This window comes from Pelmatolapia mariae, linkage group LG9, assembly GCF_036321145.2.
Source record: "Pelmatolapia mariae isolate MD_Pm_ZW linkage group LG9, Pm_UMD_F_2, whole genome shotgun sequence".
Taxonomy (NCBI): domain Eukaryota; kingdom Metazoa; phylum Chordata; class Actinopteri; order Cichliformes; family Cichlidae; genus Pelmatolapia; species Pelmatolapia mariae.
The window spans coordinates 3084137-3100000 of NC_086235.1; the positions used below are offsets into that span (position 1 = coordinate 3084137).

The 15864-nt window shown below is 40.3% G+C and overlaps 1 protein-coding gene across 1 annotated transcript; it reads right to left on the reverse strand.

The window, feature by feature from the left end:
- Positions 1–1766: 1766 nt before the first annotated feature.
- On the reverse strand, positions 1767–14709 carry nrn1a (neuritin 1a). Its single transcript, XM_063483356.1, has 3 exons — positions 14429–14709; positions 8251–8398; positions 1767–5261 (listed from the first exon to the last, which is right to left on the reverse strand). Exons 1-3 carry the CDS (start codon positions 14481–14483, stop codon positions 5033–5035), a joined length of 432 nt encoding a protein of 143 aa, XP_063339426.1. The 5' UTR covers positions 14484–14709; the 3' UTR covers positions 1767–5032.
- Between the last annotated feature and the right edge of the window lie 1155 nt (positions 14710–15864).

The window sequence follows — 15864 nt, forward strand, 5'->3', positions numbered from 1 at the left end:
TCCCACCACTCCTGCGACCTTCATTTCCAGCCAATGACCTACCGTCTCTGCTGTGGTCAGTTTAGTAATGACTGATGCATTTGTGGGTTGCAGCCATGAAGAACTTGTCAAACAGCTTATTCTGATACTGAGTCTGGTTTGGTGTCGTTTGTTGGGCTGGGTGATCGAGCAGGACATTTGAACGTGGGAGTCGCTGCTGGAGCTTCTGCTGGACATTAGAGGAACTGCAGCTTTTGGTTCCTATAAACTGGATTCATCTTTCAGTCCCAGATTTGTCCATCTGTTTATTTAAACCTAATTATTTTTATTTCATTTTTACCTTTTTCCACCATTTGCAAATGTCAGAGTCTATACTTAGTTCAAATCTAAGAAAAACTTTTTTGTGTAGTTTTGCCTCCGAGATAAAAATCTGTAAATTTTGAAGCTTATTAGTGTTGTAGTTTTTAATATTTCTTTGCTATGCTGGAGTAAAGTAACAGACATCTGAAGAAAGTTAATTCTATTGTTGAATTTGACTTTTTGCGCACTCATAAACAAGAACATTTTCATGTATAATATCCCATATTCATACGTACATTCAAAAACGTTAATATTTCTATTTTTACATTTTAATGGAGCTCGTGTCTCCTTTCATTTGAACAACAAACCACAGTTTTGTTTAAATGCATCACGTAGCAGCTTGTAAAATTAGGCAGAATTGGCCCAAAACTGTTGCTGAAAGGGTCCAAATCCTGAAGCTGCAGACACACGAGGGGAAAGAGTGGTGGGAGACATGACCTACATTATTGCACCTGTATGTAATGAACATGTGATTCTGTTGCCTTTGAAATGGTTTCTTCAAAGATGTGGATCATGTCTGCGACAGTTTAATTGCTAACTTACACATGTGGCAACAATCCTGCTTTTATACAGAAATATAACCAGAATACAACCACATGAAACACGTCGCAGGAGTCGCGCTCATCAGCTCAGACTCAGACTGATTGCAACATGTTGGCAATCTGTTTGGAAATTAGTCAGCAACTGTTTGCAATCTAAAAGTCACTGCCAGCAGTCAGAGTTCACTGATTGTTTGGAGACAGGTTGCCTCCCACCAGACGGCCTGTGCAATCGAACGTGGTCGCCTATTGGTTACATTTATTGCTCAACTTTTAGATGACCAGTTGGTCACTGCAACTGCTTCCAATCAGTAAATAAATTCAGTCCATCCACCGGGCAACTATTGATATTTATTCCCAGATGGAAAAAGGTTGATGATGTTGTCATTCATCAGCAAGAATATTTTGCTGATTGTTCTGTCATTAAAGCATCAGAAGATCTGAAGGTCTTATGCTGAATGCTGCTAAAAATAACAGTTAAACAAAAGGTAATTAATAAGAATATTTCCTTAATTTGTCCACCTGACACATGAAAACCAGATTTATTTCATCCTGTGATGTTCATCAGATATTTTAAAGACTTAACGGTCCATATCAAATCAAATCCAGGTCGGTTTGAGGGTTTTGCCAGCATGAATTATCCAAATGACTTCTTCAGCAGGATACGTAGTCAACCTTCTTCCTCCTCCCCCCTTCCTCTTCCTCCTGAACCTCTTTGTCTCAGTCAATATAAACTGAGAGCTGAGACATGTGGCAGCTCAGGGACTCTCCTTCATTAATAATGAAAACACTCCAAACCCGGCTCCATCGTCTCAAACTCAGCAAACCAGATTAAAACCACAGCACACAATCGTTTTCAAACAGTTGTCGTTTTATTTAATACTCTTCATCATTTTAGCAATCTTTTATTTATTTATTCATCTTTTAATATCTCAGTAGGCCTATAATCTGTAAAGTCTGGGATATATTATCTATAATAGAGTTTTTATTTTCTTAAAATCCTTTTTCATATACATTTTCTCTTCTTAGATGATTTTCGTAAGATATTTTTTTAAACTCTTTTTGCAACATCCCCATAAACAAACAAAGAGACAAACCAACAAACAAACAAACAGAAGTACACATCTTTTCATCAGAAGGCAGTGGAAACATTGTCGGTGCCTCGGCAAAGAAATAAACTCCTTCCTCAAATTCATTTACTGTATTTATGTAGTTCATGATGCTACTATACTGTTGGGACTCTGCTTTTAATCTAACATACAGACCTAAAATATATCACCGCTAAGGTCGTCTAGTATGGATCACTGGTATGAAAAGGGGGGATGTGCTTAATGGCAACAGTCATATCACTCTTCAGCCACGGTTTGATTTTTTTAATCATCCTTTTTTCGTGTTTTCTTTTTTTTTTCAGCTACACTGGCCATGAAGTCGCGTCTTCGTATTGCTCTCAGCTTCTCCTCGCAGTAACCGTTTAGCTCTCAAAGTCATTCGTTTCTAACACGTGGTTGTGCTGATATGAAAGATGGCGGATGTCACCCACCAACAGGAACTAAAGTTAATTTCAATGTGTTGCTACTTTCACATCCAAAACAAGTTTCCATCAGTCGGAGTCCTTGGTCTCGTGGGATTTCAGGAAATGAGCACATCTTAACAACTTTCTCGAGCTATAAACCAGAAAGGTTTTGGCTACAGTGATTTAAGACATTCATCATCAACTCTGTGAGGAAATGTTCTACCTGAAGGGTAATTCATGAAGGAGAAGCTAAAGCTAAACAGTGTTTGGTTTAGCTGCAAATACAAACTGTTAGCTAACCTGATGTAATATGTTTTAGTTACTAACCCATGGCAATCCAATTTACTTGCTAACACAAATACTATCTGCTTTAGCCTCCAACCTGCTAGCTACTCTAATTTCTTTAAATGTCATGTCTTAGCTGAACTACTGCCATACTGCTAAGTTATTACACGTTGATTCACTTTGGGCATAGCCTGCTTCACTGAGTCATGCTAGATTTGGAGGTGTGGACACAATATGGTTACAGCTAGCTTATTCTCAAACAGAAATTTGTAGTTTTTAATTAAACGGTAGCTCTCTGATCATCGCAGGAAGCACAGTTGATATAAATAAATAAAGTCTGTCTCCAAATACAACCTGTAAGTAAAGTACCTTTACATGATTACAAACAAGTTAGCAAACATTAGCGAGAATAAAGCCAGTTTAATCTAGTGGGGCCAAAACAGTGAGTTAGATTCAGTTTAGGAAATTTCTTTATTTGTGGGAATCCAAATAGTCCCATCAAGCTAGCTTACCTCTGGCTAATGTTAGCTAATGCTGGCTTGTTAGCTAACCAACATAGTAAAGTACTCTAGTGGTCACATCAAAACTCGTAGGGTTGATCTCGATTACAAAGTTTGTTAGCTCATCATGTGTTCATTATTTTATACGTTTACGTTACGAAAACTTTAAACAGAGGTGCCAAGTTACAGCTAGCTGGCTAACATTAGCTTGCTTCTTGACTATTGTTTTCTGACCATGGACAGATTTTAAGTGGTTGCACAATAAATGCCAGCATATAAATAAACAAATGTCTAAATAATGGCAATTAATCTTTTATTTCTTTTTTTAAAAAGCTAAAATTAAAACATCTAGTATGTTGCATAGTAACTACCTGGCACTATGTGCTGGTGCCCAGGAGGGCTTATTACTTTGAATTTCAGCTTTTTGAGTGCTTTATGCACTTGTAAATAAAAGAGTTTAAAATTAATGCTGTCCATAACATTAATAATGCAATACTTGGTTAAAAGTCAGCTGTATGTCCTTAGTATTCACAATATATAGTCACCTGTCATCAGCTGTTGCTTAAATGTAACTGTGCCATTTTCACTTTTTGTTGTTCTTTGTTGTGATCGTTTCTTAAGGGCTTTTAATTTGAAACTCTTACAGGAAGTGTTGAGTTTATATTACCAACAAAAAGCAGTAACAAAATGAACAATTCTAATAATACAGAAATGAAACATCGAGATAATACAAGTGTCCTTCCAACAGAAGCAAAAACTAACTTGAACCTGACAACGTCTTATAAAACATTTAATGTTTTTGTGCCCATTTCCTGAAATGTTTTGAGAGTCTCTGAACTAATATCATGCACGTTAACAACAGTATAAACTGTTCTTTAAGGACAAGCAGGCTTGATACTCCACCACATCTCTGCACCTCAGAGTTTGGTCAAGAAAAACAAGCCTACGGTCACACCAGAAACGTGGCATGGCAGCAACCCGGCCAGTTCCACAAGTACAACACTATGAATGTAAGAATACTGTTGATTGAGAGCCATGCTGTAGGGGTCAAAGGTCAGTAGTGTCATTGCAGTTTTTCTGCCTGTAAAAGTCAATGTGTAATTTTGGTAGGCTGTCTTTGCTGCCAGTTATTACGACTGCATTTAGCGCTGGTGTGACCGTGGCCTGAAAACAACAAACAGCCAATACGAGTACAAATATTACACGAAGCATTCAGTCCATCAAATATACCACTGAGTCTACTTGGCGTAATAAAAAAAGAAAAAGAAAAAGGAGAATCTGTCCGTGGTGAAAATGAGGCGTCAGGTCTGAATCGGCTCGAGGCCTTGGCTCGTCTTATTGATTTTGTGGCCTCACGTTACACATGAATATGTACCATGGGCTATATGGGGACTCTAATATATAGCCTGATACAGTGTCAGCACCCTGCAGTCACACAGCGCTGTCTAGGCCGAGCCTACTAAACATCAATAATTCATGGTTGACTTTAATACTGTGTAATTCCACGGTTGTAGGCGGACGGGAATCCATCACATTTTCATCATTGTCATCGTTTCAACGGCGTGTTGAATATTTCATGTTATCGGCCTCTGGGTCGCGTCTGCGTGTGATTGGATGAACGCTCCGGGAGGACGGCGGCCTGCAGATGTCCCAGGAAGGCAACCCGGGCCGCCGTACGGTGACCTAGCAGTAAAAATCCATTCGGGGTGTATTTTCTTGTGATGAATTCAAACTTTGAAGTATTTTTGAAGAGCAGCTATCACTCTTTTCCTATTTTCTTTTTTCAGTTGGATTTTTCCTTTTTTTCTTTTTTTACTTCTTTTCGCTTTGTGTTTCCATGTTTTTCCTCATTTCTGTTAAAACGCCAGCCAAGTCAGTATGGTGGGCAGTGTGGTTAGGACCAAGGCGAGGCCCCTGGCGTTGGCAGATCTGGGGGCTCCGTTGCCGCCGCCACAGAGTTCAAACAAACTCCCGCGGAAATTCAGGTTTCGGGACTCCTTTTTCAGTTTATCCCAGAGGTCCGTCGCTCCCTCCTGGCAGTCCGCCAGCGCCGTCGTGGCACAGGAGTGGAAGTTATCCCAGTAACTGGCAGGAGAAAACACAGCAAGCATTAACGCCACAAGCTTTTGACTGCAGTGGGAGGCTGGTTTTTAAACTGACTGCATCAGCTACACTGAGGAGCAGAGCCAAGAGTGGAAGCCATCCCAGAATCTGGCAGCACTGAACACACAGAGAGGAAAAAGCTTATGAAGATCCAGCCGGTGAACTTCATCTAGTTTTTATATTCCAGTAAAACAAAGCTGAAGCTCGAGAGCTGCAGCCTGCGCCCATTACAGCGCCGCCGTCTCCATCATTACCCAGCAAAAACAATTCAATATTGAAGGCAAAATACTGGCTGCCTTTAGCGGCTACCACACAGGAGCACGCCTACTGAGCATTTACAATAGAAGCTGCTACACAATCAGCACTTTACTGATTCTAATGTTTTTAGTCCACATACAACTAAAGCTTTGTTTCTTCCAACTGGTCACAATTTATTTTTTGTTTTTAATGTTCCCAAATCTGCAGCCGCATATTTTTATTCTCCATGAATCCACTAATTATCTGTTTGAAAGAGGCGTGGCCACAGTGACGTGGGTGGAAACTGCCTGCACACCGTGTCCTTACAGTGTTAGCTGTTCATGCCTCCTGCAAACTAAATTCAATCCACTTAATTCAACACTAAAGACTCGTGACGGTCCAGGAACTACATGTTTACTTAAAGTGTTAAAGTCCTGCGTTAGTTTGTAGGTTTTCTGCTCCTGCTGTACAAACACATAAGTTCCACTTTTATCCGATTTTATTTCATGTGGCACTTTGCAAATGAATGTTTGTATATAAAACATGCGTGTTTATAGACGATGTATTGTTCTATAGGAAAGATCAACTACACGTGATGCTGTTAGACTGGGCGCCTCCTCGTCCACCTGTAGTAACGATACTGGGTAATACTGATAATAATGCAGTAAACAAAGTATTCATTGATGAGATGTGAGACACGTTCAGCATCAAAAGCTGAAAAATGGTAAAAAAAAAAAAAAGTCATTTTTATTGTTGGTTGTTCATTAGTTCAGTTTTTTTAAGTATTTCATGAAAATGTTGAACTAAACCAGAGTGAAAAAGACTCTTCAGTACGAATATATTTGTTTCTGGATTCAGTCCAAAGAAATCTTTTTAAGATTATAAAGATTTGCATCTCATCCTGAAACCTTATCATATAAGTTTAGAAGCTGTTTTTAAATCATAAGAATTTATTATCACACATGTTGTGATCCAGCTGAAGGCCACACTGTGGGAATCTACAGCCATTTATTTCATGTTATGAATGTAGAACTTTTACAGTCTAAAACTTGGAGACTAAAATCATGCATTGAAGGTTCACAGAATAAAATATGTGGAAGGCGTCGCAGGTAATGACTTTGCTCATCAGCTGTTTCCTTCCCTCCTTCCCTCGTCCCTGTTTCTTTCCTTTACTACAGCCCCTCCTCCTCTGCTTCCCCTCTTCACTCTCTTGGTTTGATAAAATATTAATACTCATGTTTTTCCCTCCTATGCTCACTTGGCCTGATTTCTCCTCCTCTTCCTCTCTGCTTGTTTATCTTTCTTCTTTATTTCTTTGTCCTTCTCTCTCATCTGTCCCATCAGTTTTTTTTCCATCCCCCTCCAAGTTAATGTGGCAACGCGTGCTTCAGCACACACACACACACACACACACACACACACACACAGCATATCTAATCCAATCTTCCAATCTGCTATTATTGATGTTGACCTCTTGAACTGAGCCGTGTCGATGCTACATCTCTGAGCAATTAACGCCTCTGTGTGTGTGTGTGTGTGTGTGTGTGTATGTGTGAGTGTGTGTATGTGTGAGTGTGTGTGTGTGTGTGTGTGTGTGTGTGTGTGTGTGTGTGTGTGTGAGTGTGTGTGTGTGTGTGTGTGTGTGTGTGTGTGTGTGTGTGTGTGTGTGTGAGTGTGTGTGTGTGTGTGTGTGTGTGTGTGTGTGTGTGTGTGTGTGTGTGAGGAGGCGTATTAACGCGCACCTCCTGCCACGCCTCAACACCGCTGTGATGGAGCTGTCACTGAATTAAAAAGTCATGTGTGTGCGGGGAGGGGTGGGGGCTCCTTGCTGCAGCGTGCCATCTGGTGCCCACCCGGTTTGGGTGGTGGGATGGATGGTGGATTAAAGGGAAGATGGTGGGTGGTGGGGGTCATCTGGGCTGCACATATGCACACTCCCCCACTGACTACACCCGTTCCCCCCTCAGGGTTAGCGGTTAAATCACTCTTACTGGTTTCTGTGAGATCAGAGTGGCAGACTCTTCACGGCGTCACAGATGGGGCTCAGCATTTGAGACAGACCAGTTCACACGGCTCCGTAAAACCAAACCACTGCAGCTAAGCTCCAGTTTGTCAGCACATGAGAGCAGATCTCTGTACTCTGACTCATTACTGTCACATGGAAATGTAGTTTTGAAAAGGATGGAAACAATAAAATCGATAACTGCAGTGAGGATCGCTCAAACAGCATTTCCTGTTTTATGTGAATGCAGTGTTTTCTCTCCATTCAAACCTATGAGTCTGATAGCAGACTATGAAATGACCTCTCGTCTTATTATGACCTCTTATGGACTCATTACTGTTTATAGACACTGATTTTACTTTTACATCAGCTTAATATTTTTCACTTTATAGATTAACGGGGTTAAATAATTTGGACCAGAGAGGTTTGTTAGACGTGGATTGATGTCCTTTACCTAAAGATGAAGTAGCCTAGCTTAGCACTATAATTATTGTTACTATGCGATTACGCATTATTGGACTTTAAATGGCATATTTGAATATATTTAATTAAACAAACTAGTTTATTGGAACAAAGATCCAGACGGAAAAAAACAAATACCTTCAACAGTTGTAAGAAAACTGCTTAGAATTTTTTACTTTTTTAAATAAATTGTATCAATGCTATAAGCCCCGCCCCCGCTGATGTGATGGTGTGTATGTGTGTGTTTGTGTGTGTTTGTGGTAAACGTACGTGCAGATCTGGTGCAGGTTCTGCCTGTCGTCCAGGTCCTGGGGATAGTTGGCCATGTTGTCTCCCAGCTGAATGAGACAGTCTGAGAAACCCTTGAACACCGAGTCACATTGACCAGCACTGACCAGCACCGTCTGCAACACGGAGACTGCAGGGGGAGGAAGAGGAGGATGAAGAGTGGTGAGAAACAATGGAGACGTTTACATTAAAGCAAACTGTTTCTGTGTGAGCTTACAGGACATGTGCTGGTTCTAGATCTGTTGCATCTTGTTTTAAACCTTAAATATCTTTTTTGTCCCAATTTAAACCTTTTTTCAACTTTCACAGTGAAACTCCACATTTGTACTCATTTAATTTGGTTTATGGTTAGTTTGAGACTTCGCCTGCTCATGATGTCCTCTGTGGTGGACAAAAATACCTGAAAGACTTTTCTGTTGGCATCTTTCATTTGCACATTTCAGTCTATATGTAGTTTTAAATACACTGGGTCAACTCTGTGTACCAGAAACTATTATTTCAGTGCAAAAACATTCACACAGAAACTGTTCTTTTATCAAAGGAACGAGTCCAGATGTTAACAAACGGTCTCCCTCCCAGCTTTGTTCTGCAGCAGACTGAGCAGAAATCAAATCACGTATAAAACACGGAGTCATCGGCAAACAGAGCGAGCCGAACATCGTTTCAGACAAACTCCGTCGGTTTTAAGGATGTTTGTCAAAGAGCAGCGTGTTTGTAAAGAGGAGATCATAGAAGACAAACAGATGAAGACATGACCGCACAGTGCACGAGTTATCAGATCAGCTGAGAGTGAAAAATTTCTAATATTATTTTACACAAGTGGAATCTACAAATGTTCTCACAGGTGTATCAGGGAGAGCTAACAGATTTAAAGCTGTTATAATGTGGAGCTTGAGTCTTACAGAGGTCTTAGTTCAGTGTTACGATCACGCAGCTCCAGTTTGTGCTGATTTTATGATTTTATTCCTTCTGCTCATTAAAAACACATCAGTGCAAACTAACATACATGACAGGGAGACACCTCTATGAAGCTGCCAAATGTGACACGCCTCCTAAACCCATGCAGTCACACACACTAACACACACCCCTTTACACGACCTCTGTGACTGCGTGCGTGTGGTTCGTTAAGCAGGGGATCGGGCTGATTGATTGGTTTGGGTGCTGCTCTCCGGTTCCACTCCATCAAACCCAAACCGTGGGCTAACACGGCGTGACGTGTAGGACGAGACGCGGCTGTTAGAGGACGAGGGGGGAGACTGATCACCCACGTAGGATCTACTTTACCCGTTTCCACACAAATCCACGATGAGCTAGGGTCACTACAGGATCCTCTTTATGGAGGACCAACAACAGGAAAGACCTTTCTAGTGGCCTGGTTCACTCTTCTATCATTATTTTCAGAGTAAAAGCCTTTAAAAGCCCTCTGTTCCCTTCCTGTTAGCATAATAGTGCTTCAATAATGCAGCTTTCAGAGGCAGATGTGTTCCCTGAGGAGACGATGGAGACCAAAACCTGGAGATAAAAGCTTGTTTCCTGTTACCAACACGGACAAAATATACCAGCAGTCTGTATTTATGTTATTGCATAATTAAAATCCTTTCATTTGTTTTATATTTACATAAAACATACAAACATATATATACATATACACTGGGACATGAATGTTGAGTGAAAGTTTAAAGCATGAAAAATGTTAATCAGGTGGATAAACATATGGTTAAACAGGCGGTTTTTCAAAATAAAAGAACAATTTAACAAAGATCTTCATTTAAAGGTTTTTGGCCTAAATACCAAAGTGTTTGTCGGTTTCTGTTTAAATAACAACGTTTGTGTTCCTGACGCCTCCTTGTGGTCACAAACACAAACTGCACTTCCTGCTTTTGTGAACTTTCTGTAATCTGAATAAAAACCAGACAGCGAGCACGTTTCACTCGACGCTGCCTGAGAACAAAATTTTACTTTGTGCAACCAGAGAGAAGATTTGGAGGCGCGAACTGGAAGATGCATTTCTGGAGTTTGGTGAAAGCCAGGCTCGCTGATCCTCCAGGCTTCATGCTAAGCTACACTAACTACAGCCTGACCTCAGATCTCTGCTCAGCCATCGATCAAACTTTGTCTTTGTGCTCATTTCAGTCTCTGTCGGCCTTCAAACGTCTCCAGCTGATTACTTCATAATTAGAGAGCTTGGGTGTTAGCTCGTCACATATGTCCTCATTGGCAAACCGAGTGATAAGATAATAAGATCAAACGTTTTCGTTCCATTAGTCTGAGAAAATAAATCCTGTGACGTGTGTGGCAGTGAAGGCGTGCTAGGATAGAAACCACATCTGCCTCTGAAAAATGAAACTTGTGATTGTTTCCATGTTTCTGCGTCTTCAAATTTCTGATTCATTAAATCTGCACAGAGCTACGTTTAACGAGCAGGGTTTGAATGTCGCACATCAGCTGATAGTGAACCTGTGATTTTATTATGTCTTTTATTTTAATCGAATCTGATGACATTGACACAGATTAACATTAATGATGAACCTTATTTAAATTACTATTATTGTAACGTGCTGACAGTTTGACCTGAAATATTTAAAAATCATTTTTATTTAAAAGGTTTTAAATGTTTTCAGAATAAAAATTAATTAATTTGTTTTATTCATTCATTAAACAACATTTTGTGTTTAGTTTTAAAATAACCCCAAAATATTAAGATGATCTTTTTTTAATCCAACAGATTAATTCAGCAAACTGCACATATTTGTATTCAGTGTGATTCATCTCGTCTCTGTTCATCTGGAATTTTTATTGATTTCTTTTATTTATTTATTTTCTGGGATTTATTTCAGAATCTTTTGAATTTTTGACTTTTTGTAATCAGCTTTAGGAGGATTTACTTTAAGGTTTTTATATTTTTAAAATTATAACATGTTTATGTATTTAATATTCCCATGTGTCCCCATAATATCTCTTGATTTCTTTTTATTTATTTAAATTAAATGAAAATGTCACAGAAATCTCCATAGAATAAGCTTTTCATTTAAAATAATACGAAATGTTATTTATTTATCCTCCAGTGACACATTTTCTTATAAAATGTAATATTCTGCAGTAACATTGTGTAGTTGTGTTTAAAGAGTGAACAGCATTAAATCATTACTTGTTTATATGACCAGCAGAGGCACCACAGACCACGTGATCCAGTAGAAAAAGGAGTCAAGCAGCTGTTTGTCAGATGAAGGAAAAATCTTTTTTGTTTTTCAACAATAAAACAAAAATATCACTTTTTATTTTTTTAAAGCTGATTTTTCTTTATTGGAGGTCGCAGATTCAATAAGATCCGTGTTTAGGTTAAAAGAGTTTGAGGACGAAACACGAGCGCGTGAGGATGCGCGTGAGGATGCGCGTGAGGCATCGTTAAAAGAACCCCATTCCTTCCTCTCTGTCCCACTTCCTGTCAGGATGCCGCACGTGACAGCATTTCTTTGATGATCCTGATTCTGGTTTTTGTGCATTTCTGCAGCTCGAAGTTGATTTTTGGACTTTAGATCGAATTCCTGTTTTTTCTTTTTTGAATCTTTAATTTGAATCAAATCTAAATCCGCGTTTTTATTCCCCGCTCGCACTTTTAAATTCTGCCTCATATTTAATCTTCAGCGATTTTCAGGAAACATTTTGAACTTAACGTGATTTTTGTCACTGCAGGTTTCACGTTTCTGCTTCCTGTTGCTCCCGAAATTTAATCTGAATGAATAAATGAATGAAAGCGCACCTCCTCCCCCTCCTCCCCCTCCTCCTCCCTCATTCTCTCCATTGTCTCTCTCCCGCTGTATGTTGGAGCATTACATCATCTCTAATAGGCTGCATGATATGGCTGCAACATGCAGCTCCAAAAAACACTAAATGTATAAAAAAATAAAAACGCGCCCTCCCCAGTCTCGGTTTCACAAAAGCTCAAATTCGAGTTTTTTAACGTTTTTATCGGGAATTTATTTTTAATAAAGAATCAAAGAAATCCAAACGGAGCTTTGCGACAGTTTGGGGGTAAATTTGGGGCTTTTTGCAGCATTTTTCTTGCGCAAAAGTTGCGTTTTTATTTCTGGTTTGCGCCTTTAAAAAACCCGCTGCGTGCGTTTGTTTTATTCTTTATATATTTTTTCGATTTCTTCCCCGTTTTCTTTCTCTTTCTTAACATTTCAGTCGCTGTGACTCGTTTTTGTCGCGTGTAATTTCTGTTTTCTCATCTCCAAAGATGCTTTTATTTCTGATCCATTTAAAAAAAGAATGCGTCCCCCCCCACATGATCTTTATTTATTTATTATTTTTATTTCATTTTTCTTTATTATTTTATTTTATTATAATTATTTACTTTTTATTACTCCTGTTTGATGGAACCCGCTGTCGTGCACATTAATTATTTCCCTCTTTTTCGTTCACGCCTCCCATCAAGCACGCGTGCACTCATTCACCCCACGTCCACACACACACACACACACACACACTGTTGCCTGCAGTGTGTCATGCCAAAAGCAGCGTGCTGTAGCTTCACGCGGCGGACACACCCACCTCCTTTACACACGAGGCCATTTTCGTGCGTAAAAATGCGCCAAAACCGGAAATTTTAACCCTAAAAATCCACAAAATCTCCACAGTTTAGATTCTGATCGTTACTCTGAATTTGATGCCCACGTGTGAGTTTCAAAAACAGCCAAACACGTGAACATGAGCCGTGTTTTCGATGTGCATGTCATAAATTTATTGTTCAAATGATTTTGAGGATTGTGCTGCAGCGGCGCGCCAAACCTCGGACCAATCAGACTGCAGCATTTCGGAGACGCCGAAAGATTCACGGCGGAAACATGAAAACGGGACGAAGATCAGATTCTCTGTGAGTGAAAGAAGAAGGAGGAGGAGACGTTTCCCTGCAGGGAAAAATCACCTGCGTGGAATCATTCCACGCATTTTGGCCTCGCTCGGTTCTGATGGTCACCGCTGTGCGTGAAGGACGTGAAAGCGCGCGCGTGGATTTTCTCTTGATTCCTCATCTGAAACCTTCACCTCCCGCTCGGAGCTCCGACTAACATCAGCACCGAGGACTCTGCGTCCTGAATAATTCAGCATCCCTCTGCACACACACACACACACACACACACACACTGAGCCATCCTCCACAGCGTCGTTATGCAACAGCAGAAAAACAGAAATCATCTCCGCGTTTCTGCTCGTGGAAATTTTTAATTTCGTTCCTTCCAGTTATTAGACGGATCCCGCGGAAACACCTGATTTATTTTAAACGTGAAAGCTGAAATCAAACGTGCTGTTCCTGCGTGCACGAGCCCGGCTGCCCACAAGAAATGTATCGGCTCATTTTATTGTATTATATTATATTTTATTCATTTTAATTTAATTTAATTTTATTTTATTTTTTGCAGCTGCAGGGGTTAAACGCGGGCTCGTGCCGTCTCCATCCTCCGGGTTTCACGCGCACTGCGGATCCGCTTCGACATTTCTGTGATGTTTTTTTCAGGCCTTTCTCTCCTTTGTGAAGCTTCAACACTCAAAACTAAAAATCACGAAGGGCCGTAAAAATCAGAGCGAAATAAAAGAAAACATGTTCTTATTTTTCTCACATTTTGAATTAAAAATGATTCAAATCAAATAAAAACGCGTCCAGCGTGGGACACCGAGGAGGGGAGGGGGAGGAGGCGGAGGGAGGGGGGCATTCCCCTTGTTAGCGCACACATGCACGCACACGCGCACGCGCCGAATGTGAAGTGGAGCCCACCGCCGCTCACATGTCTCCGCGGCTTCATTAGGACAAGAAAAGTCCGGACAGCAGCACCGACACGATTCAGAAAAAACACTCCATCTGCCCCACGGACGGCCTCGGCTCTGCGCAGACTCAGAACAACTCAAAGAAGCAGAACATTTCACCCGAAACTCGCGTTTTTCTTTAATTTCTGCAGGCGATGAAATAAAAATGAGAAGTGACTGAAAAGCGGCGACAGAAACACTTTAAAGGTCACAAAAGAAGAAGAAAAATTCTTTCATGATAACAAATGTGAAACAAGCTCCTCATCATCTGCAAACACGTTTAAAAGCGCAGCTTTCATCCTGGAATTTGGTGCAATTACAGAGAAAAACCCGCAAAGCGTGACTTTCTGCGCTCACCTATGTGCAGAGCCAGGAAGAGCGCGAGGCATCTGGAGGACCAGGTAACTCCCATCCTCTGCGTCCGCCTCTCGGCATGAGAGCAGAGACTCGCAAAGTTGGAGAGCAGCTGCGGAGGAGCCGCACATTCCCCGCAAAACAGCCGCAAACAGCTACATCCAGCAGAGTCCTCCGCCTGCTTCCCCGCTTCTTCTCCTCCTCCTCTTTTCTCTTCTTCTTCTTCTTCTTCTTCTGCTCTTTTAGTGTGAAGCTGCTCCCTCCGCGCGGCTCTCCGTCCTCTGTGCGCGCGGCGCTTCCTGCTCGTTTTTACGCGTCCGGAGAGAAAAAAGAAAAGAGAGAGAGAAAGCCCCTCCTCCTCTCCTCCTCCTCTCCTCCCTCATTAATATTATTTATCCTTCTTTTATGATTCCGTGGCATGATTTTTTTTATCCCTTTGAGACGTTTGAAAGGAGGAAATCTGAAACGTCTGAAAGGCCTTTTTCCTCCCAATAAAGCGAAAATTATTCACGCGCTCTTTATCCACCGAGATGAACAAGAGCTAAATAAAACCATTTTTAATATTTCATAATAAAAATAAAAATAAATTGTACAGCTTCCCAAAGGCCTTTCACTGTCATGCGCACTGGATTTAAACCTGAGCAGACTTTAAGCTTCAGCATTAATTCACATAAACACATTAAAACATTTAAATATCGAAATAGGTCCAGTTTATTTCTATAGCACAAAAATGCTGCATTTAAAAATCATAATATTATAAAATAAAATACCTACACCGGCCTTTATAGGAAAATAGTTCCCTTACTGTGTTTGGGTTATTATGGGACAGGCGCTCTGATTGGCTGGACACGCCCCCTTCTCTTATTAATAAACTGGATTTATTTTTATTTCTTTAATTGGACCTTTTGTGTTTGAAGTTAAGCTCCTCCCCTCAAACACCTGAGGCCGAATCTTCACTGGTGTGTTTCTGTTCAGTTTCCTCCTGGTGGTCATTTCTGGTATTGCACTGAGAATTATTTAATTTGTTATGAAAATAATGTGAATTCCTCTATTAATTATTATTTAATTATTAATTAACTTTTATTTTGTTTTATATTTATATTATTTTATTATTATTAAACATATATTTAAAGGCCTCAGACAAGAATTTAACTCCAGGTCAAAGTGTGAGCGTCAAAGAGGCCAAAAGGAGCTGAAGTCGTTCTGCACAATCACACTGATATCACACATTCATTCATTCTGCCGTCACTTTGATGTTGCAGCTGCAGACGATGAGAATAACACAGCATCATACATCATAACATTACTCTTGATCACTGATGTTGGGTGGGCCGGTCATATTTATGGAGGGGGCGGGGCGTCTTTACAAACGTAATATCTGACCAAAAGAAATACACAACGACCAAAAACACACAAATAATCATAAAGACACAAAACAA

What these genes read in the sequence shown, in the direction of transcription:
- nrn1a (XM_063483356.1), bottom strand. Translation starts at nt 14,483, where the DNA reads ATGGGAGTTACCTGGTCCTCCAGATGCCTCGCGCTCTTCCTGGCTCTG. An exon ending in CTTCCTGGCTCTGCACATAG is followed by an intron (nt 8,399 to 14,428) that starts GTGAGCGCAGAA and finishes CTCCCCCTGCAG; the next exon opens with TCTCCGTGTTGCAGACGGTG. An exon ending in AACCTGCACCAGATCTGCAC is followed by an intron (nt 5,262 to 8,250) that starts GTACGTTTACCA and finishes TTCTCCTGCCAG; the next exon opens with TTACTGGGATAACTTCCACT.